Below are 26626 nucleotides of genomic sequence, written 5' to 3' on the forward strand. Positions count from 1 at the left end.
CTTTTGCTTAGCCCAGTGTTTACCGTCATGAAGACATGAGAACACATTTCAGATGGACATATTGGAAGTAATAATTCATAAGCTGGATTTATTTCCCTCAGCCACAATGTATTGAGCTGCTGGTAAAGACAGACTTCTGTGCTAGGGGGGCACTGTGGGGAGTACAGCGGTGACGGAGACAGAGTCTGTTCTCAGGGGCGCACGCACACTCAGTGGGAGGAAGGCTCAGCTGTGGCCTTGGTCATGTCCCCTCTGCCTGGAGCCGGGGTACCACTGCTGACCTGCAGGCAGCCCGTCCCCTGCGGGTCAGCTTGGTGACCACGTCTTCTGTTAAGTCCTCTGGCGGGGGCGGCTCCTGGCTTCTCTGCAGACACTGCACGTGTCTCTCAGCCCGTCAGCTCCGTCTGCACTCGCTGGCTCATAACCCCATCTTTCTCCCACATGTATCGTGAGCATTGTCAGGGTTGTGACCATGAGTTTGTTGTGTTGTTTTTTCTGGATTCGGTTTTGGGAAATAGGCTCTGGGTGTTGACGGTAGGGCGAGGCTGACCTCTGTATGCTGGGTCTCTTCCCCAAGTGTGTGTACTTGGCCGTCGTGGGTCATTCCAGGATGGGCCGTGGAGACTCGGGAGGCAAACCTTGGACGAGGGGAAAGGGACACACTTTCCTTCGTAAGGCCCTCCTTGCCTGGGCCTGGATTCTGAGGAGTCTGCTGGGTGGCGGGGGTAGGATGGGCTGTGCTGGGGCCCAGGTGTTCAGGGACCACAGGGGTGCGGGCTGGAGTCTTGGGGGCTTGAGAGTAGCCATGTTTAAGAAGCCACAGTGATTAACTGCTTGTTTTCCCTACATGACAACACGACAATACCCTGCGTGGTCAGCCACTCCTCAGGAGATTTACAATACAGATTTTACTTCTGCAGCCAACCCTGGTGGGTTTGGGCATTTGTCTGTGGTGGTATTTTTTTTTTTAATTAATTTACTTTTTAATTGAAGGATACTTGCTTTACAGAATTTTGTTTTCTGTCAAACCTCAACATGAATCAGCCATTCAGTTCAGTTCAGTCGCTTAGTCATGTCTGACTCTTCGCAACCCCATGAATCACATCACGCCAGGCCTCCCTGTTCATCACCAACTCCCGGAGTTCATAGGTATACATATATCTCCTCCATGTTTTTGTTTTTTTTTTTTTGTGGAAACTGGTGGGCTTTCTTGTAGCAAATTTTTTTTTCAGATTTATTTATTTAGTTTAGGCCACACGGGGTCTTCGTTGTCACGCTTGGGCTTTCTCTGGCTGTGGCTGCAGGGGCTGCTCTAGTTGTGGAGCACAGGCTCGAGGGTGCTGGGGCTTCAGTAGTTGCAGCACGTGGGCTCAGCAGCCATGGCTCCCAGGCTCTAGAGCACAGGCTCAGTAGTTGTGGCCTGTGGGCTTAGTTGCATCGTGGCATGTGGGATCTTCCTGGGTCAGGGATCGAACCCGTGTCCTCTGCATTGGCAGGTGTATTCTTAACCGCTGAGCCACCAGGGGAGCCTGTAGGTGGTTCTTAAATGAACAGTGGTGCTGGCCTAGAGCATGAGCTTTCAGCGTACCTGGGAAGCTCCCCGAGCAGGGGAATCTACATTCTCGCAGTTGTACATGGCAGAGCTGGAAATACTTGACTTGGTATCTGTTCATCTGAAGAAAGACCCAGAGGGCTTCTCTGCCATACCCTTAGTAGGAGTTGGTGGGGCGGAGTGGGGTTGGGACTCTGGACCCAGCAGAATCCACACCCAGTCACGGCCTCACGGTCCGCGGGTCTGGTGACCGACTCCAAGGGTGGGGTGGTCTTTTCGTCTCTTTTGATTCAGTGCCTAATCATTACATTCACCAGAGACCGTTGTTCTGGCCAGCATCACTGTGTGGCTCTCCGTGTGTGTGTGTGTGTGTAGGCATGCACATGTGTGTATCCCTTTGCCGCACATCACAGGCTGCTTGTCATGTAGCTTTTGTCTGAAGACTATCACGTTGATTTCTCATCAGGAAAAATGCCAGCGTGTGGAAGTCCATGTTTCTAGATACTTTCTGACCGAGACAGATTAGCACGTAGTGTGATGTTTGGTGTGGTGTATACTCAGAAACGAGACTCCCAAGAACCTTGGGCTGCTTTACCTGCACAGAAGAGTTAATCCTCCTGTGTAGCCCTCTCCGGTTCTGTTTCCTGGAAGCTCTCCGCAGCCTCTGTCCGCTTCAGCACCGCCTGGGTCCGCTCTGCACCCGTGACGGATGTCTTCATCGCCCCGTCTCACCCGTCACACTCATCATTATTGTCAGGCACTTGGTGTGCCTCCCATTTATTGCTCATTCCTAGAGGAGAGATAGTGACAGTCTGTCTTGAGTTGTGACAGTGTTTGCAAAAGGCAGATCACAGTGGGTTTCAGGAAGTATCAGCAAAGGGATGGAATCATCTTATTTGACCAGGCTGTGGGAGCTTAAGAGTTGGGGGGCTGAGCCACGTGAATAGAGAAGACGGCTCCCGAGCCCTGGGGTCTGGACTTGGTCAACATGCGATGAACGCAGTCTGCAGAGCTTAGGATGTATATCAGGAAATATTCCTTGGTACTGATACAAAGAACAGCAGGACAGACTTCCCTGTAGTCCAGTGGCTAGGACTCTGCTCTCGCAGTGTGGGGGCCTGAAGTTCAACTGGGCTTCCCAGATGGTGCTAGTGGTAAACAACCTGCCTGCCAATGCAGGAGATCTAGGAGACTGGGGCTCCATTCCTGGGTTGGGAAGATCCCCTGGAGGGGGTCATGGCCATCCACTCCAGTGTTCTTGCCTGGAGAATCCCACAGACAGAGGAGGAGCCTGTTGGGCTATAGTCCATGGGGTTGCAAAGAGTCAGACACGACTGAAGTGAGTTAGCACGCATGCATGTTAGATTGTTGGTCAGGGAACTAGATCCCCATGCTGCAACTAAGAGTTCACATGCCACGACTAAAGATCCTGAGTGCTGCAACTAAGACATGCTCCAGCTAAGACCAGATGAATAAGGATAAATATTTTTTTAAAAAGAAAATACCCCATTTGGAAAGAAAAAGAACAGCAGGAATTTAAGAACTAAACTGGACTAGGTTCAAGATGGTGGAGTAGAAGGATGTGTGCTTCCTTCCTCCTGTAAGAAAACCAAAATCACAGCTAGCTGCTGAACAGCTGTCAGCAGGAGGACACTGGAACCCACCAAAAAAAGACACCCCATGTCCAAGGACAAAGAAGCCACAACAAGACGGTAGAAGGTGCAAGCACGATAAAATCAAATCTAGTTTGGCAACCCACAAACTGGAGAACATTAATGCCAAAGAAGTTCTTGCACTTGTGTGAAGGTTCTAGGCTCCACATCAGGCTCCCCAGCCTGGGGATCCCCAGGGAGTCTGACTTTGAAGGCCGGCAGAATTTGATTCCAGCCCCTCCACAGGACTGAAGGAAACAGACTCCACTGTGGGAGGGCACAAACACATAATCAGACTGGACTCCCCTGGTTCTTGTCTGGAATGGGGGTGGGGCTGAATGCAGTCATCTGTCATTCACTGTATCAGGGTTATAGGGCTGGGCACACCTGGGTACCCCTCCCTCTCTTGCCTCATGCAGGTAACTCCCCTATGCAACCGTCCCTTGCCTCACCGTGCAGCCACTTCTATCTGTAATCTTTTCTGGTGCCCTGTGCTCCACTTGCTGTTGCAAACCTCCGCTGCTCCCTCAGTTGGGAAAGGGCCCCCTGGGGTCCCCAGGACTCGGTGCCCTCATCATGTCCTCTGGGGAGGCTTTGCTGTCTGGGGTCCCAGGTGGCTCTGGGGCCCTTCCCCAGTGTGAAAGCTGTTAATCTATAGACCCAACAGAGGATGAGATGGTTGGATGGCATCATCGACTCAATAGACATGAGTTTTGAGTAAACTCCGGAGTTGGTGATGGACTGGGAAGCCTGGCATGCTGCAGTCCATGGGGTCGCAAAGAGTTAGACACGACTGAGCAACTGAACTGAATCTATAGATCCAGCCTATTTGTGTGACACATAGGTTCTTCCTGATCTGACCTGGCTGACACTGCCTTTTTCTCTGACTTCATCACTGGCTGTTCTCTTCATCCTTTTCTCAGAAATACCTGATAAACTCCGCAGTCACCCATGCAGGGCTGCTGCAGAGATGAGGTGGTCTGCGGGCTCTGTGATAACCCAGTTCTTTCTCTGCCACTCACCTGCTCCCTTCTGTGCCTGCGTCTGCAGAAAATGGCTACATTTCAGTTTTATTTTTTAATTTATATATGTATGTATATATGTATATTGCTGCATCCCGTGGCCTGTGGGATCCTAGTTCCCCGAGCAGGTCTGAAACCTTCGCCCCCTGCAGTGGGAGCATGGGGTCTTAATCACTGGGACCACCGGGGAAGCCCCACTGCTGTGTTTTAAAGGAAACGCAGGAAGCATCCTTCCCAGAAGCTCTCCCTGCCCTTGCTCTCTGCCTCCAGGCCCCCAGTGTCCCCGCCTGGCTCCCAACATGGAATGCTCCGTGTTGTCTTCTGAGCTGGACTCCTGTGCTGGAGCCCGCTTGCTCCTTTTGTACCCTGGACTCTTGTGCTAGGAGACGCTCTGTGTTCGCTGAGTGCACACAGCATATGAGATCCAAGCACGTGATAAAAGGAGGGGAAGTGAATACAAGTCATGGCACAGGACCCAGGAGATGGAAAGGGGGAGAATTTGCTTCCTCTCTTCTTGCCAAGCCTCTTCCCCACGCGAAAGAACTGCTGTGTGTGCGAACGGTGGAAACTTTGCTGATCTGGTAGAGGAGGTGGTGGGAGGTGATTCCTGCAGGGTTAACCTCTTGACAGATGGAGCTTCTCTTTTAAAAAAATTATTGTGAATTATTTTGAACATATCAGGAGCTACAAAGGGTCACATCTATGTATCTACTTCCCAGATTGAGAGACAAAATATTGCTAACATGGCTGCAGCCTTTAAACCAGTATCTTGATTTTGGTGTTTATCACTCTCCTGTAGTCTTCTTTGTTTTTCCAAAAGATTTTTATTTATTTTATTTTTGGCTGTGCTGGGTCTTTGCTGCTGTGTGGGCTTTTCTCTAGTTGCAGTGAGCAGGGGCTACTCCCTAGTGGTGTGCGGGCTTCTCGTTGCTCTGGCTCCTCTTGTCTTGGGGCTTGGGCTCTAGGGCACATGGGTTTCAGTAACTGTGGCTCCTGGGCCCTAGAGCACAGGGTCACTAGTTGTAACACACAGCTTTCTTTGCTCCGTGGCATGTGGGATCTTCTGGATCAGTGATCAAACCCATGTCTTCTGCCTTGGCAGGTGGTTCTTTACCACTGAGCCACCAGGGAAGCTCCCCTGTAGTCTTTTCTACTTTCACATCAGTTAGATATGTGTATACATGCATATTATATAGCATATATCCATTTTATATAGATTTATGTTTATAGTTTGGAAAACCATTGATTTATGCTGAATGGTCATTACCTCCCACATTTTTTGAGCATTCTGTCTGGAGGGTTCATCTCCAGCTTCCATCTGGGTTGATCCATATACAGCCAGTTAATCTTCCTTGCTGTGTGAATACCACTGTGTAGTATTCCAGTTTGTATCTCTTGTTAGTGAGTGTCTGGTTTGCTTCCAGCTTTTTTCTTTTCACACAACGATGCTGCTGTGAGCACTCTTGTTAACACCTACGAGGGCTTCTCAAGGATGACTTATGCCAGTGGAGTTTCTGGGTCATTGCAAATGTGCATCTTCAGCTTTATTACATTTTGCAAAAATTATTCTCTGAGGTCTATTAACTCCGTTCTTGAACAGAAATAAACTGTTTCATTCTGATAAGTGAGTTATGTTACTGTTTCAGATAGAGTGGATCGGAAGTTACATTTCAGTTGAAGTAGAAGACACTTATTTGAGCCTTATCTGTGTGTCTGATTTGTAGAGCCAGGATGCTGACTTAAAATAGAGATAGTTCGTGAAGGTTCGAATTTATATAAACTCCTACAGGGAATTAGGTCACATTCAGCAGGTTGTTCAAAAAGCATGTTGGATCATTTTTAGGATTTGGATGGCTCACTGTGGGGCTGTTTGTTGTATGAATATTTGAGTGAGTGAATAAATGAACAGGACTGTAGAGCTCAACACAAGAATGGTAAAATACAGTGGAATAAATAGAAACCAAGTTAGTGTCCTTGAAGAAAAAGAGTAGCTACTTATTTGTGTCTGACTGTTTGCAACCCCATGGACTGTAGCCCGCCAGGCTCCTCTGTCCATGGGATTCTCCAGGCAAGAACACTGGAGTGGGTTGCCATGCCTTCCTCCAGGGGATCTTCCCAACTCAAGGATCAAACCTATGTCTCTTTCATCTCCTGCATTGACAGGCAGAGTCTTTACCACTAGCGCCACCTGGGAGTTGAGGTGTTCAAGGGAAGAGCTTACAGTGTGGGGAGGGTCCCCATGTTGGTTTATAGTCAACCTTGCCGGAGGCTGCAACTTAATGTGATGTCTGCCTTTGGCCAACACCCCTGTCTGGTGGCAGGGTCCTGACACACCTGCAGTTTCTTTCCTTCATTACGAGCTCGGAAGCTGGGCAGGCCTGACATTCTTTCCCGATGTGGGGTCTGTGCCTCGCCCTCTGCAGGCGAGACCCTCCTCTGGTCTGGAGGGGGTGACAGACCAGGGCTGCCTCCCTCCCAGTCCTGGTCAAGACCCCAACATCCCTGATTCCAGGCTTGATGGGCAATTCATTCCCACCGCAGCCCTGTTGCCCTGCAGTCGTGGCTGTTTTCCTGGAGACGAACTTCACCCTGGCCAGGTGCCCCCTGAGGTCCCTGCTGAGTGTCACTTGAAGGGCCATCCAGAATGTGCTTGCGGCCGAGTGTCAGTTTGCACGGGGCTGCTGAACCAAAGTGGCACAGACTGTGTAGCTTCCACAGAGGTGTGTCTCCGGGTTCTGGAGGCGGGAGTGGTCTTCTCTGAGGCCACCCTTCTCAGCTTGGGGGTGGCTGTTTTCTCCCTGGGTCTTCACAGCAGCCTTCCTCCCTCTGTGTCTCTTGCCCAGATCGCCTCTTTTCATAAAGACACCAGGGTATTGGGTTAGGGGCTTCCCTGGTGGCTCAGCTGGTAAAGAATCTGCCCTCAATGCAGGAGACCTGGGTTCAACCCCCTGGGTCGGGAAGATCCCCTGGAGGAGGACATGGCAACCCACTCCAGTCTTCTTGGCTGGAGAATCCCCCGATCAAGGATCCTGGTAGAGTACAGTCCTCTTTTTATAAAGGTACCAAGGATGTTGGGTGAGGACCTATACTAATGACCCCATGTTAACTTGATTGCCTGTGTAAAGACCCAGTTCCCAATAAGGTCACGTTCTGAGGTCCTGGGGCTGAGGACACTTCGTCCCATGAAGCTTGGGGATCATAGTACAACACCTAACAGGGAGGCACTCTGTAGGATTCTGCGTAATTGTTAAAAGGTTTCTTGCAAACACAGTGGGTTTTCAGTGACTGGGGAGGTGAGTGTTCCAGACATGTTCATACTTTCTCACATTTGCATTTGCATACTTTGTGACAGATGCAGGAACAAATTCACAGTTTGTTACCAGACTGGGTCTAGTAGAGCCAGCGTATTTACTTGCTAACTTCTAGGAAGGAAGTTGCAGAGATCGGTGTAAAAAGAGAGATTTTGTCACTAGAATTACATTTAAATTAATTTTTTCCCCCTAAGAGTTTATTGCCAGAAGGCATGCCTTGTGACTGTTTTTCTTTTTTTTTTCATTTCGATTTGTTTTCAAGTTTATTTCAGTTGTTGTTTTAAAAGAAAAAAAAACTTGAACAAATTTTTTTGTTGTTCTAGATTTAAAAGAAATTGTATTTGTCATCCAGAGTCAAAGTAATTCTTTTCATGTGAAGAAGGCAGAACAGTTAAAACAAAGCATCTTAAAGCAATCTGCAGATCTTACACAGGTATGTAAAGATGACTTGGGATGTCTGATTATTTCTTGATACGTTTATGTTTTCCAGAGAGTCCATAGAGAGTCAGTTCTATTTGGATAGAATACATCTTCTGGGTTGTTTTGCTGGCTTAATATGGACTATTTATTGTTTAAAATGCTCTAGTTAATTTCAAATGCTCTAAGTATCATGTTCTAAATTATTATATATATATTTTAACAGACATGTAAAAATGTGTAGGACTAGCATGGTTTCATCATAAAATATGACAGAAAAAAGTGGAAGAAATCACTTTTTAAAGAGGAGCTTAAAATAGCAAAGATAATTAATGTTCGAAATTTTGGTAACAGGTTCTAAGGCAATTTTTATGTTGAAATAACATTTTCATTAACCTTTGTGCAGTGCTTCCTCTATGAGTTTCTTAATCTGTTTTTTGATTGGATATTATTAGCTGAACTTCTGATTTGATGTATAATGTAATATCCAAGGAGGATTATGGAGAGAAAGATTGACACATCCAGGTATACTTTAATAAAGTTTAAAATAAGCGTGAACTGAATTTAAATCTGTTCTGCATATTGTGGGAGGTTTGGGGCAAAGGAAGATCTACCCACGTATGCAGCCATATAGAAGCATTCCTCCTTAGCCAAGCAGAGACAGTCCTCCCAGCCAACCATACTCCCAGCCCACTGCATGGTTGTGGCTTCAACCTTCAAGACAGAAGTGCTTCTCTGGAGGTAAAAGCCATCAAGAGTTCTCTGACCAGAGACCTGTGTGTTTGGCGGATGATTTGCTTTCTGTCGGTGGGAGCGTGGAAGTAAAGGGTTGGAAATAACAATGGAAAAGTGAACAGCCTTAATGGTGTTCAACATCAGGGCACTGCTGACAGTGAGGTTTATTGTGTTTGTTCTTTAAATGCTGTATGTGAGAAATTCATCCAACCTCCCCATGTCCCCGCAAGGACAGATCCTAGTTCCTCTCCTTGGAGCATCAGATTTTCTCAAGGGAAAGGAAAGGATTGCAGGCTGTAGACAAGTGGGTTTTTTTGGTTGGGGCAGGGCAGTAATTAGAAATAGTAGCTTGATTAAAGTTCTCACTTGTCTGGGCTTCCCCTATGGCTCAGCTGATAAAGAATCTGCCTGCAATGCAGGAGACCTAGGTTCAATCCCTGGGTTGGGGAGCTCCCCTGGAGAAGGGAAAGGCTACTCACTCCAGTATTCTTGCCTGGAGAATCCAAGGGTTGCAAAGAGTCGGACATGACTGAGTGACTTTCATTATTATTTGTCTGGAAACCCAGCTTGGGGCAGTGTTTCTACTAAACCTTTTCAGATTCCATCACAGAGAAACTCCTGTAGCAACCTTGCACAGGCTGGTCTTCCCCCATGGGCTCTGGTAGAGGCAGATGCAGAGCAGTGGAGAGGGTGGGTGTGGGGTGGGGCAGGTGGGGGCGAGGAAAGTTGGGGGGTTGGAGGGGAAGCCAGGAGCCCACATAGCTCCTCAGTGGGGTCCAGGCAAGTATTCGTGGAACTGAACTCAACCAGGCCTTGGCAGTTACCCCAGACTGGAAATCAGTGATAACATCAGGATAGAGTTATTCATCATTTGATTTCATGTATGGATTAAAGGCACAGCTATCTCTGTGTAGCTTGTTCCCAGAAATACCTTCCTTTTTGGAAAGGCAGATTCATGTGTGTTTTCTTTATTTTGTTTTCTTTTTTTGGCTGTGACTGCAACATCCTGGATCTTAGTTCCCTGACCAGGGATTGAACCTGTGCCCTGTCTAGTGGAAGTGCAGAGTCTTAACCACTGGACTGCCAGGGAAGTCTCTAGTGTGCCTTTTAGATTATATACCTTCTGCATTTAATCCATACTGGTAGTTCTCACTGTTAATGTGATTGATTACATACTTTGCCAGCCAAGGACACTTGATTAAGTATACCCCCAGTACTTCCTCTACTAGTTGCCAGCTGCTTTTTTGTTGTTTAATTTTTTTTTTTTTTGCAAATGGGTACTTTTTTTGTGCAAATGGGTACTCATCACTGTCTCCCTACCTGTCTTATCCCCTTTGCTCTTCTGGGAAGAGTGGCTTCCCAGGAACCAGGGACAGGACAGTGCTCCCAGAACTTTGTTTACAGTGGGGAAAAGGCATGTGGGTACCTTTTGGAGGGAAGCAATAGGGATTATTGTTATTATCAACGCTATGGTTTTTCAAGTAGTCGTGTATAGATGTGAGAGTTGGACTGTAAAGAAAGCTGAGCACAGAAGAATTGATGCTTTTGAACTGTGGTGCTGGGGAAGACTCTTGCAAGTCCCTTGGACTGCAAGGAGATCCGACCAGTCCATCTTAAAGGAGATCAGTCCTGAATATTCATTGGAAGGACTGATGCTAAAGCTGAAACTCCAATACTTTGGCCACCTGATGCCGAGAACTGACTCACTGGAAAAGACCCTGATGCTGGGAAAGATTGAAGGTGGGAGGAAAAGGGGATGACAGAGGATGAGATGGTTGGATGGCATCACTGACTTGATGGACGTGAGTTTGAGCAAGCTCTGGGAGTTGGTGATGGACAGGGAAGCCTGATGTGCTGCAGTCCATGGGGACGCAAAGAGTCGGACACGAGTGAGCAACTGAGCTGAATAGGAATTGTAAAATGTTCCTCCTTCTTTCCTGCCCCTTGGGCGGAAGGTGCTGCTGGGGCCGGGGAATGCCTGCTTCTTCAGGGATCTGGGGCTCACATGCAGGACCACTGGGTGCCTAACACTGGCAGTAGACTCTGGGGAGGATGGTTACAGGTTCCTGTCTACACAGAGTAGGGCCATTGCATATCTGGGTGGAGAACGTGTGCGTCTCCTAGGAGTGGAGGCGGGGTGACAGCAGCTGAGGGAGTGGATCTGGCAGAACTGTGGGAACCTCCCGTGCTCCTTACCATTCGCCAAAACGTCACACCAGAGCTTGTTAGCTTTAGTCCCACCTCTGGTGCCAGCTTCATTTCCCACCCCTCGTCCCCTTTTATTTTTTTTGCCAGTAACTGCGAACTCCTTGGAGTCCCTGGGCCTGCCTGGCCATGCCAAGCCTCTGTGACCTTGCACAGGACCCCTTTCATCTTAACAAGCTCCTGGGGATGCCTTTCTGTGCAGTGTCTTGACCCACAGGGCAAATTGCTTCCTCCTTGGTTCTGCTTTTATTGTATAGTTTTCACTTTTGTACTATTTTTGTTCTATCTCTCTTTTATAAATTTTGAGGGCAGAGAATGTCTTATTGGTTTTTGATCCTCAGAACAAAGCACCGAGCTTTCTGTGTTCGGAACCTGAGTCCTCAGTGAATATTCATTAAACTGAGTACCTAAAATTAATCATCCAACTCTTTCTGTATTTTCTTTCCTATTGTAATAGAAGTTTCCTTTAATTTCTCTTACAGTATGGTCACTTTTTTCTTAAACCATTTTTTAAAATTGAAGTTTAGTTAATGTACAATGTTGTGTTTCAGGTGTATGGCAAAGTGAGTCAATTATATGTGTGTGTGTGTATACACACCTTACCTTACACACATACACAGAGATATACATTTTTTTTCAGATTCTTTCCATTATAGGTTATTCAGATCAGTTTAGTCGCTCAGTCGTGTCCGACCCCATGAATCACAGCACGCAGGCCTCCCTGTCCATCACCAACTCCCAGAGTTCACTCAAACTCATGTCCATCGAGTCGGTGATGCCATCCAGCCATCTCATTCTCTGTCGTCCCCTTCTCCTCCCACCCCTAATCCCTCCTAGCATCAGACTCTTTTCCAGTGAGTCAACTCGTCGCATGAGGTGGCCAAAGTATTGCAGTTTCAGCTTTAGCATCAGTCCTTCCAATGAACACCCAAGATTGATCTCCTTTAGAATGGACTGGTTGGATCTCCTTGCAGTCCAAGGGACTCTCAAGAGTCTTCTCCAGCACCACAGTTCAAAAGCATCAATTCTTCGGCGATCAGCTTTCTTCACAGTCCAACTCTCACAGCCATACATGACCACGGGAAAAACCATAGCCTTGACTAGATGGACCTCGGTTGGCAAAGTAATGTCTCTGCTTTTTAATATGCTGTCTAGGTTGGTCATAACTTTCCTTCCAAGGAGCAAGCGTTTTTTAATTTCCTGGCTGCAATATATATAGGTTATTAGAAGGTATTAAATATAATTCCCTGTGTTCCATATAGGTCTTTGTTGTTTATCTGTTTTGTATGTAATAGTATGAATATGTTAATCTCAAACTCCTAATTTATCTTTCTCCCTTCCCCTTTGGTAACCATAAGTTTGTCTTCTGTGTCTGTGAGTCTCTTTCTGTTTTGTAAATAAGTTTGTGTACATCTTGTTTTTTTTGAGTTTGCACGTATTTTGTCTTTGGCTTACTTCACTTAGTGTGATAATCTTGAGATCCGTCCATGTTGCTGCAAATGGCATTTTCTTCTTTATGGCTGAGTAGCATTCTACCGTATGTGTTCCACATCTTCTTTCTCCATTCATCTGTTGATGGACACTTAGTCTGCATCCATGTCCTGGCTATTGTGAACAGTGCTGTCATGAACAGTTTTGACTACACACAAACACACAAAGCACACAGACTCGTATGAAATCACAGATTCTTTGAAGGCAGATGCTCTGGCTCGTTCTGCTTTTAATTCTCTCATAGTACCTTTTGCATAGTGAATATTCAGCATACAACATTTGAATTGAATTGAGAATAAATGGAACAAAACTAAGCATTATTTTAAGTAAATTATTTTATCTATTAAAATTATTTGTCTTAATTTTTAAATTGATTAGAGCCACCTCTTATATTAAATATAACAACTATTTTACTTGTCCCCAGGAAGCCACAGAGTTTAGGGAGAAGAGTAGAATAAAACGAGCATGAGTCGATGCTTGGGAAGTATGGTCTCACGCGTAAGTGGATCTTTGAGAGACAGTATGGAAAAGAACCAGAATGTTCACTGGCTGCTTTCACGCAGCCAGCGTAACAGCGACTAAGGAAGGTAGGAATTCGCTTCCCCTTAAACAGGCCACTTGAGGAGGGCAGTAGGCAGCTCTGCTCGGCTTTCCTTCTGTCTGTCGCTTGCCGTAAGCTGAGGGGTCTTGTCTTACCTGCGTGGTTGAAGCTGACTGACACCCTTACTTTGCATCCTGGTCTGTGGAGGACATGTAGGGATCTTTTAAGGATATGACCTCGAAGTTGTTATTCAGTTGCCAAGTTGTGTCTGACTCTGCGACCCCGTGGACTGTAGCCAGGCTCCTCTGTCCTTCACTATCTCCCCGAGTTTGCTCACATTCATGTCCATAGAGTCGATGATGCCATCCAACCATCTCACCCTGTTGCCCCCTTCTCCTCCTGCCCTCAGTCTTTCCCAGCATCAGGGTCTTTTCCAGGGAGTCAGCTCTTCACATCAGGTGCCCAAAGTATTGAAGCTTCAGCATCAGTCATTCCAATAAATAGTCAGGATTGATTTCCTTTAGGATTGACTGGTTTGATCTTGCAGTCCAAGAGACTCAAGAGTCTTCTCCAATACCAGATTTCATTAGAAAGCATCAATTCTTCGGCACTCAGCCTTCTTTGTGGTCCAGCTCTCACATCTGTACATGACTACTGGAAAACATAGCTTTGACTGTACCAACCTTTGCCAGCAAAGTGACGTCTCTGCTTTTTAATACGCCGTCTGTCTGTCTAGTTTCAGTGTGCTTCTGCTTAATTTGTATTGTCCTTTGCTTTCACTATTTGCTGGTTAGAGCACCTGTTTAGGCCGTGACTTAGATGACCACTAGGTGGCAGTATTGGTTTTACATTTAAAGACACCTAATTAAGCATCATTATCAAGGCACCCCTCTCCCCATCCCGTTTCCATGGTCATACGTGGAGTCTAGACTGAAGCAATAGGAAAACTCCCTTTAATTATCAGAAGGTCTGTTTTTCTTATTCTGAAATTCCTTCCTAGTGTGAAAGCCAGCTATGAGTATTGAAATAGTTATGACAGAACGTTGTTTTAGCACTTGGGTTTAATTTGCTCACAAGATCCAGGGTGTCCTGTTATGACTTAAAGTAATTTCATCTTTGGGTTAACAAGTCTTGTGGTAGTTGAAATGGCTGGAACGATTTTAAGCATTTGTAACTGTACATGATGCTGGCTCATTTTTTTATCTTTGTAGAATTCTTCATGTTACTTATATGATTGAGAGTCAAATTTATTCCATGGGTAGCATTTTGGAGATCCACAGATGGTTGAAAGCTCACATTGGGTCTGCAGACAGTTGTTGGAGCAGTGATGAGCTATCCTGACCTAGAATTCCATGAAAATAGAGAAAGAAGATGCAGTGCAGGGAATGAAGTGCTGAGATGCACAAAATATAGGGCAGCAGGGTTACTTTGAGAGGCAGGTAGTGGCTCTCTAGTTATAGCTTCACTGAAACTTGTTTTAAAAAACTGACTTTTTTTTCCTTTTTAAAAAAATTAATTTATTTTTTACTGAAGGATAAATGCTTTACAGAATTTTGCTGTTTTATGTCAAACCTCAACATGAATCAGCCATAAGTATACATGTATCCCCTCCTTTCTGAACCTCCCTCCCTTCTCCCTCCCCATCCCACCCCTCTAGGTAGATACAGAGCCCCTGTTTGAGTTTCCTGAGCCATACAGCAAATTCCCATTGGCTATCTGTTTTACATATGGTAATGTAAGTTTCCATGTTACTCTCTCCATACATCTCACCCTCTCCTCCCCTCTCCCTATGTCCGTAAGTCTATTTTCTATGTCTGAAACTGACGTGTTCTTGAGAAAGAATTGATGGCCTAGTCATCAGCTGAGGACACTGAGGGTGTTCGAACCCCAGGCAGAGTTATCAGGGCCTCTCTAGCCCTGTGGCATGGAGTGGCCAGCTTCTCCTCCTCCTAGGGGTCCGCTCCATAGTGTGCTGCACCTCTAATGGGACAGGATGTCACCTGCAACCTCAACTCGATGTCTTCAGGTTGCAATTTTGGTTTTTTCCGTAGATTTGCCCACCATGAGCATTCAGAACAGTTGCTTAGTGAGGAAGGAATCACCGGTAAGTTTTATCATGTGAATATTTATCTGATAGCCCAAAATATCTCTTCCTCCCACGCCACCAGATGTCTAGAGCTGCTGCTTATTTATTCATTACTCCTGTCGGGTTGCACTTGACTACGCAATCTGCCAAAAATTAAGGTGCAAAAATTTAATGGTTTCTGCAGTCATGCATCTGCTTTTAGCTGTTCTCTTTTTCTTTGGCAAGTCATCCTCTTTGCCTGTTTTGCCTCAAGATGCTAAAATGCAGTCTTGCTGAAAACACAAGACATTTTTCATTCTTCTCTTGTGACTGTAGGAACCAGGAGCCTAAGCGAACTTTCTGTCTGAAACTTAATACTGTACTTGGAGTTGTTACTGGAGTGGTGAAGCTATTCTTGCTTTCTGAAACAATCTGGGTCATTGTGGATTGTCACTCCCATCTCTAGGTTTGAAGCTTATAGTGCAGTTCATAATGGTTTTGAAGTCTATAGTGAGACATTTCTTTTAATGAGGAAGCCAGCAGACTTTACCAAGCGCTTCCTCTGTGCAGAGAACCATTCTGGATTGTTGTGGAGCAGCTCGAGAGGAATTAACAGATACTCCAGTTCCTTGAATTGCTTATAAGATAGATGGTGGTGGTGGTTTTTCAGTCGCTTAGTCATGTCCTACTCTTTCTGATCCCATGGAATAAGATAGATGGTAACAATCTCATAATAGAAAACGCAGGCGACGCAGGTTTGATCCCTGGGTCAGGAAGATCCCCTGGAGAAGGAAATGGCAACAACCCACTCCAGTATTCTTGCCTGGAGAATCCCAGGGACAGAGGAGCCTGGTGGGCAATAGTCCACGGGGTCCCTAAGAGTTGGATATGACTGAGCACACACATAAGTAGAAATTAAAAAGCAAGTTAAGTCTGTTAACCTATCTATTCGACAAATATTAGCTGCACAATTCTAGCTACATTAGGTACTTTCCAACATCTCTAGACAGTCCATGGGACCCTTGAAAAGACAATAGTCATGAGGCTGTTTAGGAAGCAGAGCAATGTGTAAAAGCATGGGTGAATATAGTGCTGACAGTGCGTGGTGAAGCTTGAGGAGACAAACAGGGAAGACTTGTGTCAGGTCGGGAAGCGGGGATGGGAAATGAGCTGGATGGATGTTGGTTTGGAACAGGGTATGGATCTGGAAGATGTAGACACGAATCATCAGTATAGTTGCCTTTGGGGTGGCTACAGACCTAGGGTTTGTTTGGGAGGATGAATAAAGTGTGTTTAGCAGGAAGAGTGGTCATTTTAGATTGAAATGGGTGGAGAGTAGAGCTGGCGAGGTGAGAGATGTGGTTGCCTAGTGCGGGGTTCCTGAGTGCACATCTCTAGAGAGAAGACTGCAAATTTGGAAGAAGTGCTAGTGTTTTTCCTCAAATGCGTTCTCGCTGCGTTACAGATGGAAGGTTAACGTGCAGTTATAGAGCCTGACTATTTAAAGAGGCTCATGAACAAAAGCCAAGTGAGGCTGACGGAAACCCACGAGGAGAGTGTGTGTGAGACAGTCTCTGATTTAATCAGGCACTTGAGTGTGTTTTGTCCTAAATACCTATTCTGTGTAGCATCTGTGTGTCAAATTATGTTATGACTTAGGTTTTTTGAACTTGACAAAATTCCTTCTGGAGTGGATGTTTGTGGGAAAATTCTGTTTTTTCTGTTTGTTTTTTAAATGAAAATGGACGCTGACAGCTCAGTCTCTGGTGAAGACTCTGTTGGAGAGGTTTGTGTCTGTGGCCTGTGTTGTGATGCAGAGACTGTCCAAGGAGAGGTTTGGTTTTTTTCCCCTCTCCTGCGTCCTGGGATCTGGTAACCATGGTTGATTCCAGATCATTTTTACTGCAGCTTCAGAAATATATAAATACTTGCTTAAAATGATAGAAACCAATATTGTTCTCCTAAGGAATTTCTTTTTTAAGTTTTTATTTATTGTCATTAACTTTTATTGGAGTATGCTTGCTTTACAATGTTGTGTTTCTGCTGTACAGCAAGATGAATCAGTTACATGTATTCACATATCCCCTGTTTTTGGACTTCCTCCCCATTCAGGTCACCACAGAGCACTGAGTAGAGCTCCCTGTGCTAATACAGTAGGTTCTCGTTAGTTATCTATTTTATCCATAGTACCAATAGTGTATACATTTCAATCCCAATATCCCAATTCACAAAGGAGTTTCAAAATACGCTTAAATTGGAGGGCTTCCCTGGTGGCTCAGTGGTATAGAATCTGCCTGCCAATGCAGGAGACACGGGTTTGATTCTTGATCCGGGAAGATCCCTCATGTCGCGGAGCAGTGAAGCCTGACACCAGAACTATTGAGCCTGTGCTCGAGGGCCTGGGAGCCACAACTGCTGAGCCCTTGTGCTGCAGCTGCTAAAGCCCACACACCTAGAGCCCGTGCTCGGCAGTGAGAGAAGCCGCCGCAAAGAGAAGCCCGCGTACCACACTGGAGAGTACTCCTGCTTGCCACAACTAGAGAAAAGCCCACACAGTATGGAAGACCCAGCGCAGCCAAAAATAAAAACGTAAAAAGATTTTTAAAAGAGATTAAATTTGAAACAGTGACGAAGAGAGGCTAAAGCATGGTTGTTTTTTTAAAGTAGGTTCTAGTAAAATACAGACTCATGTATGTTTTGAAGACTCTAAAGTGTGACCTTTTACCTTAGCACAAGGCACAGGTCATGCTTGGTTGGGGAATCACTCTGAATGAGGAAAAGGGAAGAAGTCCCTGCAGGACGAGGACGTGGAGAGGGCGATGAGCAGAGCTTAGAATGAAGGCAGGACGTGGGGGAGGGGCAGAGGCACAGATGAATTATGGATCCATTTTTAAGGCATCCTCCAAATACAGAAAAGAAAATTAAGAAGTGGATTAGGCTTACAAGGTGTGTTTTATTTTTTAGGTGGGTATGGTGCCCGCTTTGGGCTTCCCTTATAGCTCAGTTGGTAAAGAATTCACCTGCAATGTGGGAGACCCCAGTTTGATTCCTGGGTCGGGAAGATCTACTGGAGAAGGGATAGGCTACCCACTCCAGTATTCTTGGGCTTCCTTGGTGGCTCAGCTGGTAAAGAGTCCACTGCAATGTGGGAGACCTGGGTTCAATCCCTGGGTTGGGAAGATCCCTTGGAGAAGGGAAAAGCTATCTACTCCAGGATTCTGGCCTGGAGGATTCCATGGACTGTATAGTCCATGGGGTTGCAAAGAATCAGACATGACTGAGCGAGTACATTTCATTTTATGGCAGATGTTGGATTACATTTTCTATTTTAGGCCAAAAGGGACCAGACTAGCTGCTTAGAAATCTTTGTACTCTCCTTACCCACAATAGCTTAAAAAAAAAAAAAAATGGAAAGAGACTACAAGATTGTGCATGAAGAAAAAAAATAATGTACAAAACTAACAAAAGAGTTTATCAAGGTCACTAGTTTTTTTAAAAAAAGGGTCAATGTTTAAAAATCAGTTGTATTTCTATATATAAGCAGTGACAATTAGAATTGAAAAATTTTAAATGATATCATTTATTCATAGCATCAAAAAGCATTAAATACCCAGGGGTAAATTCAGTGAAAAATGTTCAGGATTCTACATGCAAAAGTAGGAAACATTACTGAGAAAAATTGCTGTTCAATTGCAAAGTCATGTCTGACTGTGACCCCATGAACTGCAGCATGCCAGTCTTCCCGTCCTTTACTATCTCCCTGAGTTTGTTCAAATTGAGTCAGTGACACCATCCAACCATTTCATTCTCTGTCGTCCCCTTTTCCTCCTGCCCTCAATCTTTCCCAGCATCAGGGTCTTTTCCAGTGAGTCAGCTCTTTACATCAGGTGGCCAAAGTATTAGAGCTTCAGCATCTGTCCTTCCAGTGAATATTCAGGACTGATTTCCTTTAAGATTGACTGGTTTGATCTCCTTGCAGTCCAAGGGAGTTCAAGAGTCTTCTCCAACACCACAGTTCAAAAGCATCAATTCTTCGGTGCTCAGCTTTCTTTATAGTCCAACTCTCACATCCATACATGACCACTGGAAAAACCATAGCCTTGACTAGATGGACCTTTGTTGGCAAAGTAATGTCTCTGCTTTTTAATATGCTCTCTAGGTTGATCATAGCTTTCCTTTCCATAGGTTGATATGCTAGCTTTCCTTCCAACTAGCAAGCATCTTTTACTTTCATGGTTACAGTCCCCATTCACAGTAATTTTGGAGCCCAAGAAAATGAAGTCTATCACTGTTTCATTTTTTCCCCATCTATTTGCCATGAAGTGATGGGATCAGATGCCATGATCTTTGTTTTCTGAGTGTTGAGGTTTAAGCCAGCTTTCCACTCTCTCCTTTCACCTTCATCAAGAGGTTGTTCAGTTCCTCTTTGCTTTCTGCCATTAGGGTGGCATCATCTTCACATCTGAGGTTGTTATTTCTCTCAGCAATCTTGATTCCGGCTTGTGATCCATCCAGCCTGGCATTTCTCATGATGTACTCTGCATCACGATGACTCCACAAAGAGTCAGACACAACTGAAAGACTTCCACTTCACTTCACTCTGCATATAAGTTAAATAAGCACGGTGACAGTATACGCCCTTGACATACTCCTTTCCCAATTGTGAACCAGTCAGTTGCTTCACGTCTGGCTCTGTTGCTTCTTGACCTTCAAGAAGCTTTTCAGGTTTCTCAGGAAAATTAAAGAAAAATTAAAGAAAGCCTAAATGAACAGAGAAAAAGCGTACTAATAGATTGTAAGACTCAATAGTGTGTCCATTTCCCCTAAATTTCTCAAGAGATTAAATGCAATCCCAGTGAAAACTCCAGTAGATGTTTCACTGGAAATTGCCAGGCTGACTCTAAGATTTAATGGAAATCAAATAACCAAAGTGAAGAGACCAGGCACTTCTAATTTTGTTGCCATCTTTTGTGGTATGAACTTTATTTAAAACCTGGCAGAACTATAACAGTACAAATAAATGATTCTGCTTATTCACAGAAAGTTTTGGAAATCACTGTTTTCTTGAGAAGAGTTAGGCCTTGGCTTATTAATTTAAAAAAGCCTTATTTCCATGCAATAAGCTAGGAGAGCTGGGAGCAAAGCTTTTCATGGATTAGTGTGAAGAAACTTAAGAAAATGGACTTTTGTTTTCTATTTTTAGATTTTTTTTGTTGGCAAGGAGGCAGGGTGAAGCACTTCCTTGAAAGGTGAGCTGTGAGTCAAGTGGCTTTCCCTAAGCTTCCCTTTTTCTTGTTGTTCAGTTGCTAAGTTGTGTCTGACTTTGCAACCCCATGGACTACAGCACGCCAGGCTTCCCTGTCCTTCACCATCTCCCGGAGCTTGTTCAAACTCATGTCCATTGAGTCAGTGATGTTACCTAGCCATACCGTCCTCTGTTGTCCCCTTCTCCTCCTGCCTTCAATCTTTTCCAGTGTCAAGGTCTTTTCCTTTTTTAGGTGAGACCAATCAAATGCTTAATTTCTTAGTGAAGTTTGTTTTTTGTCATAATTGACAGGTGTTAGGTAATAAATTTTTATTACATTGCTATTGGATAAGAACTTATGCATCCATTTACTAAGTCTTTGTGGAATATTGAGTTGGGCAAGATGCCCCAGAACACAGAGCAGTGAGACAGTCCACTTCCTCAGGGGCTTGCTCAGCAGTGATGAATTCCTCACATCTTGTCATGAACATGCCTTTCTATTTGGCCCCCAGCATTCAGACCCGCTCCCTTATTGGCAAACTCAACCCCATGTGAGTCTGGTGGGAGTGGGCTCGGCCCACTAAAGACATCAGAGGCCAGATTCGGGGTTTCCCCCACTCAGGGAGGGTGTTGGATGTTGTAACTCAGGATTCTGAGTCAGGAGCCAGGACCCATAGATGTGGTCACTTTATTTTTTTAATTTAAAAAAAATTTTATTTTTTGGTCACATTGTTTGGCATGCAGGATCTTAGTTCCCCAACCAGGGAGCTGTGGAAGCACGGAGTCTTCACTTGACCTCCAGGGAAGTCCTGAAGCGATCACCAGCTCTCCCTCCCCTGTCGTGACATTGGTGCCCAGAGTTTGGTGGTGATAGTCAGGACCAGATGAGGCGGCAGCGCAGGCTGATGTGTGGAGGAGGCCGGTGTTCTGGGGCAGGTGACACCCTGTGGGGTGACCTCTTCCTTGTGATTCCCTGTGGTCGGGCCCCTGCGTGAGCTGCCCTCCAGGAGGCCCATGCTGGGATCGAGGGACACTGCATGTCCCTTTCTGCAGCCACATCAGCAGCCACCATGAGAACACAGGCCAGGCAGCAGCCCATCCTGGTTGGAAAGTTTGGCTTTGTTGTGACATCTGAACTGAGCCTTGAAGTAGTATTTGCTGGACTCCTGCCTGGGGTGGCTGCAAGGACTCCCACGGATGGAGACAGTGAACCGGGGTCTCTTGGGATGTTAGCAGAGGGCTCAGAGCCACTCTGAGCTCACACAGCACCCTGAGTTCCTATTTGGGGGAGGTGGGCTTGGTGGGATTAGCGAGACTCCTAACACGTGGGGCTGGGGTCTACAGTGGAGACCCTCAAGGAGGGTTCACGTCTGCAGGAGTGACCACAGCTGACTTTTATTGAGTGCCCTCTAGTGGTAAAGAACCCGCCTGCCAGTGCAGGAGACATGAGAGACTGGAGTTCGATCCCTGGGTCGGGAAGATTCCCTGGAGGAGGGCATGGCAACCCACTCCAGTATGCTTGCCTGGAGAATCCCATGGACAGAGGAGCCTGGAGGGCTACAGTCCATGGGGTTGCACAGAGTTGGACACAACTGAAGTGACTCAGCACACACTGTCGTCTTTATTTTACTTCGTGCTCGTGTCAGTGCGCTCTGCCACTTTTGAAGCCTCAGCTCATCTAAGTTATTATGTGGTTTCTGTAACTCTCCGCATTTGCAGAGAGGAAACCAAGGCATCGCAGGATTCAGCAACCTGCCCGTGCTCCCATCCCTAATAAGAAGTGCTGTCAGGTCTGCCTCTCAGTTCTGTCCTGTCTCCTGACACGCAGGTGGGGCCTTAACCTCAGGGCCAGGCAGAAGATTGCTGCAGCTGCTGTGTGCAAGTAACTCCATGCCTGTGCCCTCTGTCACTTTACCTGGCTTTATTTTTTTTTTTAATACCATTTTTTGTTGACAGTGTATTCTAGATTTCTTTGCTTAATGCCTGCCTCCTTCATTAGAACTTGAGATCAAAGAGGGCAGGGACTCTGCCCTGTGTTTCCATAGTTTGCTTTGTTCCTAGAACAGTACCTGGCACATAGTAGTTGCTCAACAAAAATCATACCGTCAATAATAATATTAGTAACCATCACATTCAAGCATGTGCCAAGTGCTTGGCATATATTAACTCACTTGATCCCTAGGACTGTTGTTACCCTCGTATTAGAGGTGAAAGAGCAGACCACAGGCAGGTCTGGGAACTTGTTCCAGGCTGCAGGGTGTAGAAGAGCTGGAGCTAGGATTCTGATGTAAGCACTTTGGCTCCAGAAATCAGGTTCATAAAATGCTAAGCTTCATTGCCTTTCATGAATGAGTGAATGATTTTTTAAAGCAGGTTTTATGAACTATAAAAATGTATTTAGTAGAGCATTTCAAAGTAAATAGTTAAATTATATCAGTGATGAGGTAATATTTTTCTCTTGTTAAGAAATGACAGTTAATGATTAAGACAAATTTCTGGGGGAAAATATATTTAATATAGGCTTAGGTTCTTGGAAGGTTTGTTATTATAGCATCACATGTAATCTGCTGGTCCACAAATGAATGGTGGTTTTTTAAAGGCTAGTAAATCTGTTTGATATATGTTCCCAACAAGATATTTTACATCTCTATTATTATCCTCATAAGATAGGTCTAATTCGTATGGAAGAAATTATAACAATAAACAGATGTTAATTTTTGTCATGATTTATTTGTTAGTCTAAAAGCTCAGTTCAGTGCTTAAAAACTATATAATAGTTGGGCTTTGGAAATGGGATCAGTCTTAAAACACGATTCAGTCCTTTAGAACGTTTGCCTAATACTGAACAAATGTCTTGGCTTTTGCTTTCTGAGTACTCGTTCTGAATAATGAGACTGAATTAGACCATAAACTCATGTACTGCCAGGCTTATTTTTATATTAAGGTATGGGTGGTGCTAGTGGTAAAGAACCCACCTCCCAGTGTAGGAGACATTAGAGACTTGGGTTCAATCCCTGGGCCAGGGAGATCCCCTGGAGGAGGCCATGGCAACCACTCCAGTATTCTTGCCTGGAGAATCCCATGGACAGAGGAGCCTGGCGGGCGATGGTCCATAGGGTCAAAAAGAGTTGGACACGACTGAAGAGCCTTAGCACACATGCATGGACAAGATACAAATTTTGGGAAATAGTCTGTTGACAAGGGAAAAGGAAAGCATCACAGACTTAAATTAGTGGCCTTTTTTTTTTTTGAGAGAGAGGCAGAAGGACTAATGTGGTCCCAAACCAAATTTGCCTAGTAATTAAAGTTACTTATGACATTTAAAATATTAATCTGCTTTGATCCACATGCACATGTTGGCATTTTCATTCATACTACTGATATTTCTAGATATAAATTTTGAATGATTTCTCCCTCCATATCAAGAATAATGGGCTTTCTCCTCTCAGAGCATCTTCAGATGCTCAGCTGTGGAATCTGAACCTTTTCGTGAATGAAGATGATGAATATGTATGAGAGCCAGGTAACAAGGGAGAGTGTTGGTTTTGAATTGTTGGTTCTCACTAATTATTATTGCCTTTAAATGCGAATGTGCCTTGAGAAAAGATGTTCAAAGGAAGTACTGTGGGAAGGTCCTGTAGGCTTTCTGACTTCAAAGTGCTTATTAGGATAGAAGCAGATGCCTGATAGAAATGTAGATTTTTGGTTCAATGAGACAAATAGAATTATTTAAATTACCATAATCAACTTTTCCATTTTTTAAAATTTTCCTTTTCTGTCATTTACTCTTATTTGATTATTTGTATTTTTAGTTCCCTTATGCTTCCCTCTGAAATGGTATTATCTCATTTTTGATAGAATTTTACCTTCAGCTTTTAGGTTTGAAATAGCAGCATGGTTTGGTGAATAAGCATTCTTTAGATTGGTGAGAGGCAGTACTCCATACATCAGTGCCTTTGCTATAGCGTCTAGCTTTTATTCCAAAGGACTCTGTTGGTAGAACATTTTCTTACTTTTCCCTTGATTTTTTTGTTTGAAAACTCTTATTCAGCCAGGCACTACATTTTAAAAAATGATCTTTGTGTCCAAAAGTGCTTTAAGCTGTCGATATGGTACTTAAAAGAGATGAAAGTCTTGTGGTATGGATAGAACAGACAGACAGAAAAAAATATGAATTATTACAGTCTCAAGTGTTAAGAACTGAGATAAGATCATTTGATAGAACATTTTTTGTTACCTTTTAAATTATTTTATCTCAGGGTGCTAATAAGGGCTTCCCACATGGCGCAGTGGTAAAGAATCTGCCTGCCAGTGTAGGAGATGCAAGAGACATGGGTTTGATTCCTGGGTCTGGAAGATCCCCGGGAGGAGGAAGTGTCAACCTGCTCCTGTATTCTTGCCAGGATGATCCCATGGGCAGAGGAGCCTGGAGCACTACAGTTCATGGGTTGCAAAGAGCTGGACTGAGCACACCCACAGCCTGCTACTGTTTGGTTGGCCAAAAAGTTTATTTGCGTTTTTCTATAATACCTTACAGAAAACTCCGAATGAACATTTTGGCCAACTCAATACATATGAGTATGTGTGTAGCTAAGTCTGGGTCTGTGTGTGCATACAGACACAGAATACATACACACACACATACATACATACATACACACATATATGCATGTAAAACAAGAATAAAAGCTGTTGGTACTTTCTGAGGATTAATAGACAAAACTTTCTAAGTAAAATGTTATTGTTGTTCAGTTGCCGAGCTCTCCTGTCCTTCACTATGTCCTGGAGTTTGCTCAAATTCATGTCCATTGAGTTGGTGATACTATCCAACCATCTCATTCTCTGTCGCCCTTTTCTTCTCTTGCCGTCACTCTTTCCCAGCATCAAGGTCTTTTCCAATGAGTCAGCGCTTTGCATCAGGTGGCCAAAGTATTAGAGCTTCAGCATTAGTGTTTCCAATGAGTATTCAGGATTGATTTCCTTTAGGATTGACAGGTTTGATCTCCTCGCTGTCCCCAGAACCCTCAAGAAAGTCTTCTCCAACACCACAATGTGAAAGTAGCAGTTTTTCGGTGCTCAGCCTTTGTTATGGTCCAACTCTCACAAATGGCCTTGGCTTACTCAAGATCATGTTTCTGAGTATCAAGTAAGGACCTGTTTTATATTTTGAGACATATTTGGAGATAGTTGTCAACATGGCACACTAGTTTTTGAAATATTTCTAATTGGAGATGCAGAGGTACAGAAAACTTGACTGCCATTTTTGTGTTAACCAACTGAAGCAAATACGAAATCCAGGCATGTGATTTAGTAAACAAAAAGTAATGGAGATAGGAAAGATTATAACCCACTAGTAATCCAGAGAGCTTATTTTAGTCTAGAATTTAACTCCTCCTTTGTACTGCCTAAACCTTTGTCTGCTGCACTTTTATCATCCTGACCTTCTTTGCATCTTTGCCTGGCAAGTGCCCTCACAGTCTTTCTGCTGAGGTTACTTGTCTGGTGTCATATTAATACTTGTTGCCATCCCTTGTATATTTTCTGTAACTTGTTATGTAACTCAGAAGGGTGGTTCTTGTTTGGAAGCCAAATTTTTGTGTTTATTTTTGCTGAAAACAGATTTTTACTTAAAAGATAGTTTAAAGTGTATATGTAATCATTTCATCATTCTGACACAAATATTTTAATTTTTCTTGCTCCCTTATGCTCTCTGTTTTATTTTGCATGGTTGGAGTTATGTCTGTTTTAATATTTAATGTAAAGACATTCCCATTGTCATAATGTCTTCATTATTATAATTTCATTTGCTGCATAACAGCTCATTTGCTACTTATTTTCTTGTAAGACATTTTTTTTTTTAGTGTCTTCTGTGTTTCTTTTCTAGCTAGTGCATATTAGCATGCTCCCAATGAATTTGAGAGAACTCCAGGAGATAGTGCAGAGAAGGCAATGGCAACCCACTCCAGTACTCACCTGGAAAATCCCATGGACGGAGGAGCCTGGTAGGCTGCAGTCCATGGGGTTGCAAAGAGTCGACACGACTGAGCGACTTCACTTTCACTTTTCACTTTCATGCATTGGAGAAGGAAATGGCAACCCACTCCAGTGTTCTTGCCTGGAGAATCCCAGGGACGGTGGAGCCTGGTGGGCTTCCGTCTATGGGGTCGCACAGAGTTGGACACGACTGAAGCGACTTAGCAGCAGCAGCAGCAACAGGAGATAGTGAAGGACAGGGAAGCCTGGCATGTTGCAGTCCATGGGGTCGCAAAGAGTTGGGACACGACATAGTGACTGAACAACAAATAATTATTTGAAATTTTAATGCAAATATTAATGTTATTAGTTATCTTCATACATGATTTTTTCTCTTATATAAGCCCCTGTGAATAT

At 44.5% G+C, this 26626-nt stretch overlaps 1 protein-coding gene across 1 annotated transcript in view; it reads left to right on the forward strand.

Moving 5' to 3' along the window:
- The window catches only part of B3GLCT (beta 3-glucosyltransferase), a 117770-nt gene that overhangs the window by 26499 nt on the left and 64645 nt on the right, over window positions 1-26626 (forward strand). Inside the window, exon 5 of the mRNA XM_055426302.2 lies at window positions 7861-7970. Coding sequence (XP_055282277.2) covers window positions 7861-7970 — 110 coding nt within the window. The remainder of the gene's footprint in view (window positions 1-7860; window positions 7971-26626) is intronic.

Source organism: Moschus berezovskii, chromosome 13 (genome assembly GCF_049115385.1).
Source record: "Moschus berezovskii isolate FMDL1 chromosome 13, NW_MosBer_1.0, whole genome shotgun sequence".
Lineage (NCBI taxonomy): Eukaryota > Metazoa > Chordata > Mammalia > Artiodactyla > Moschidae > Moschus > Moschus berezovskii.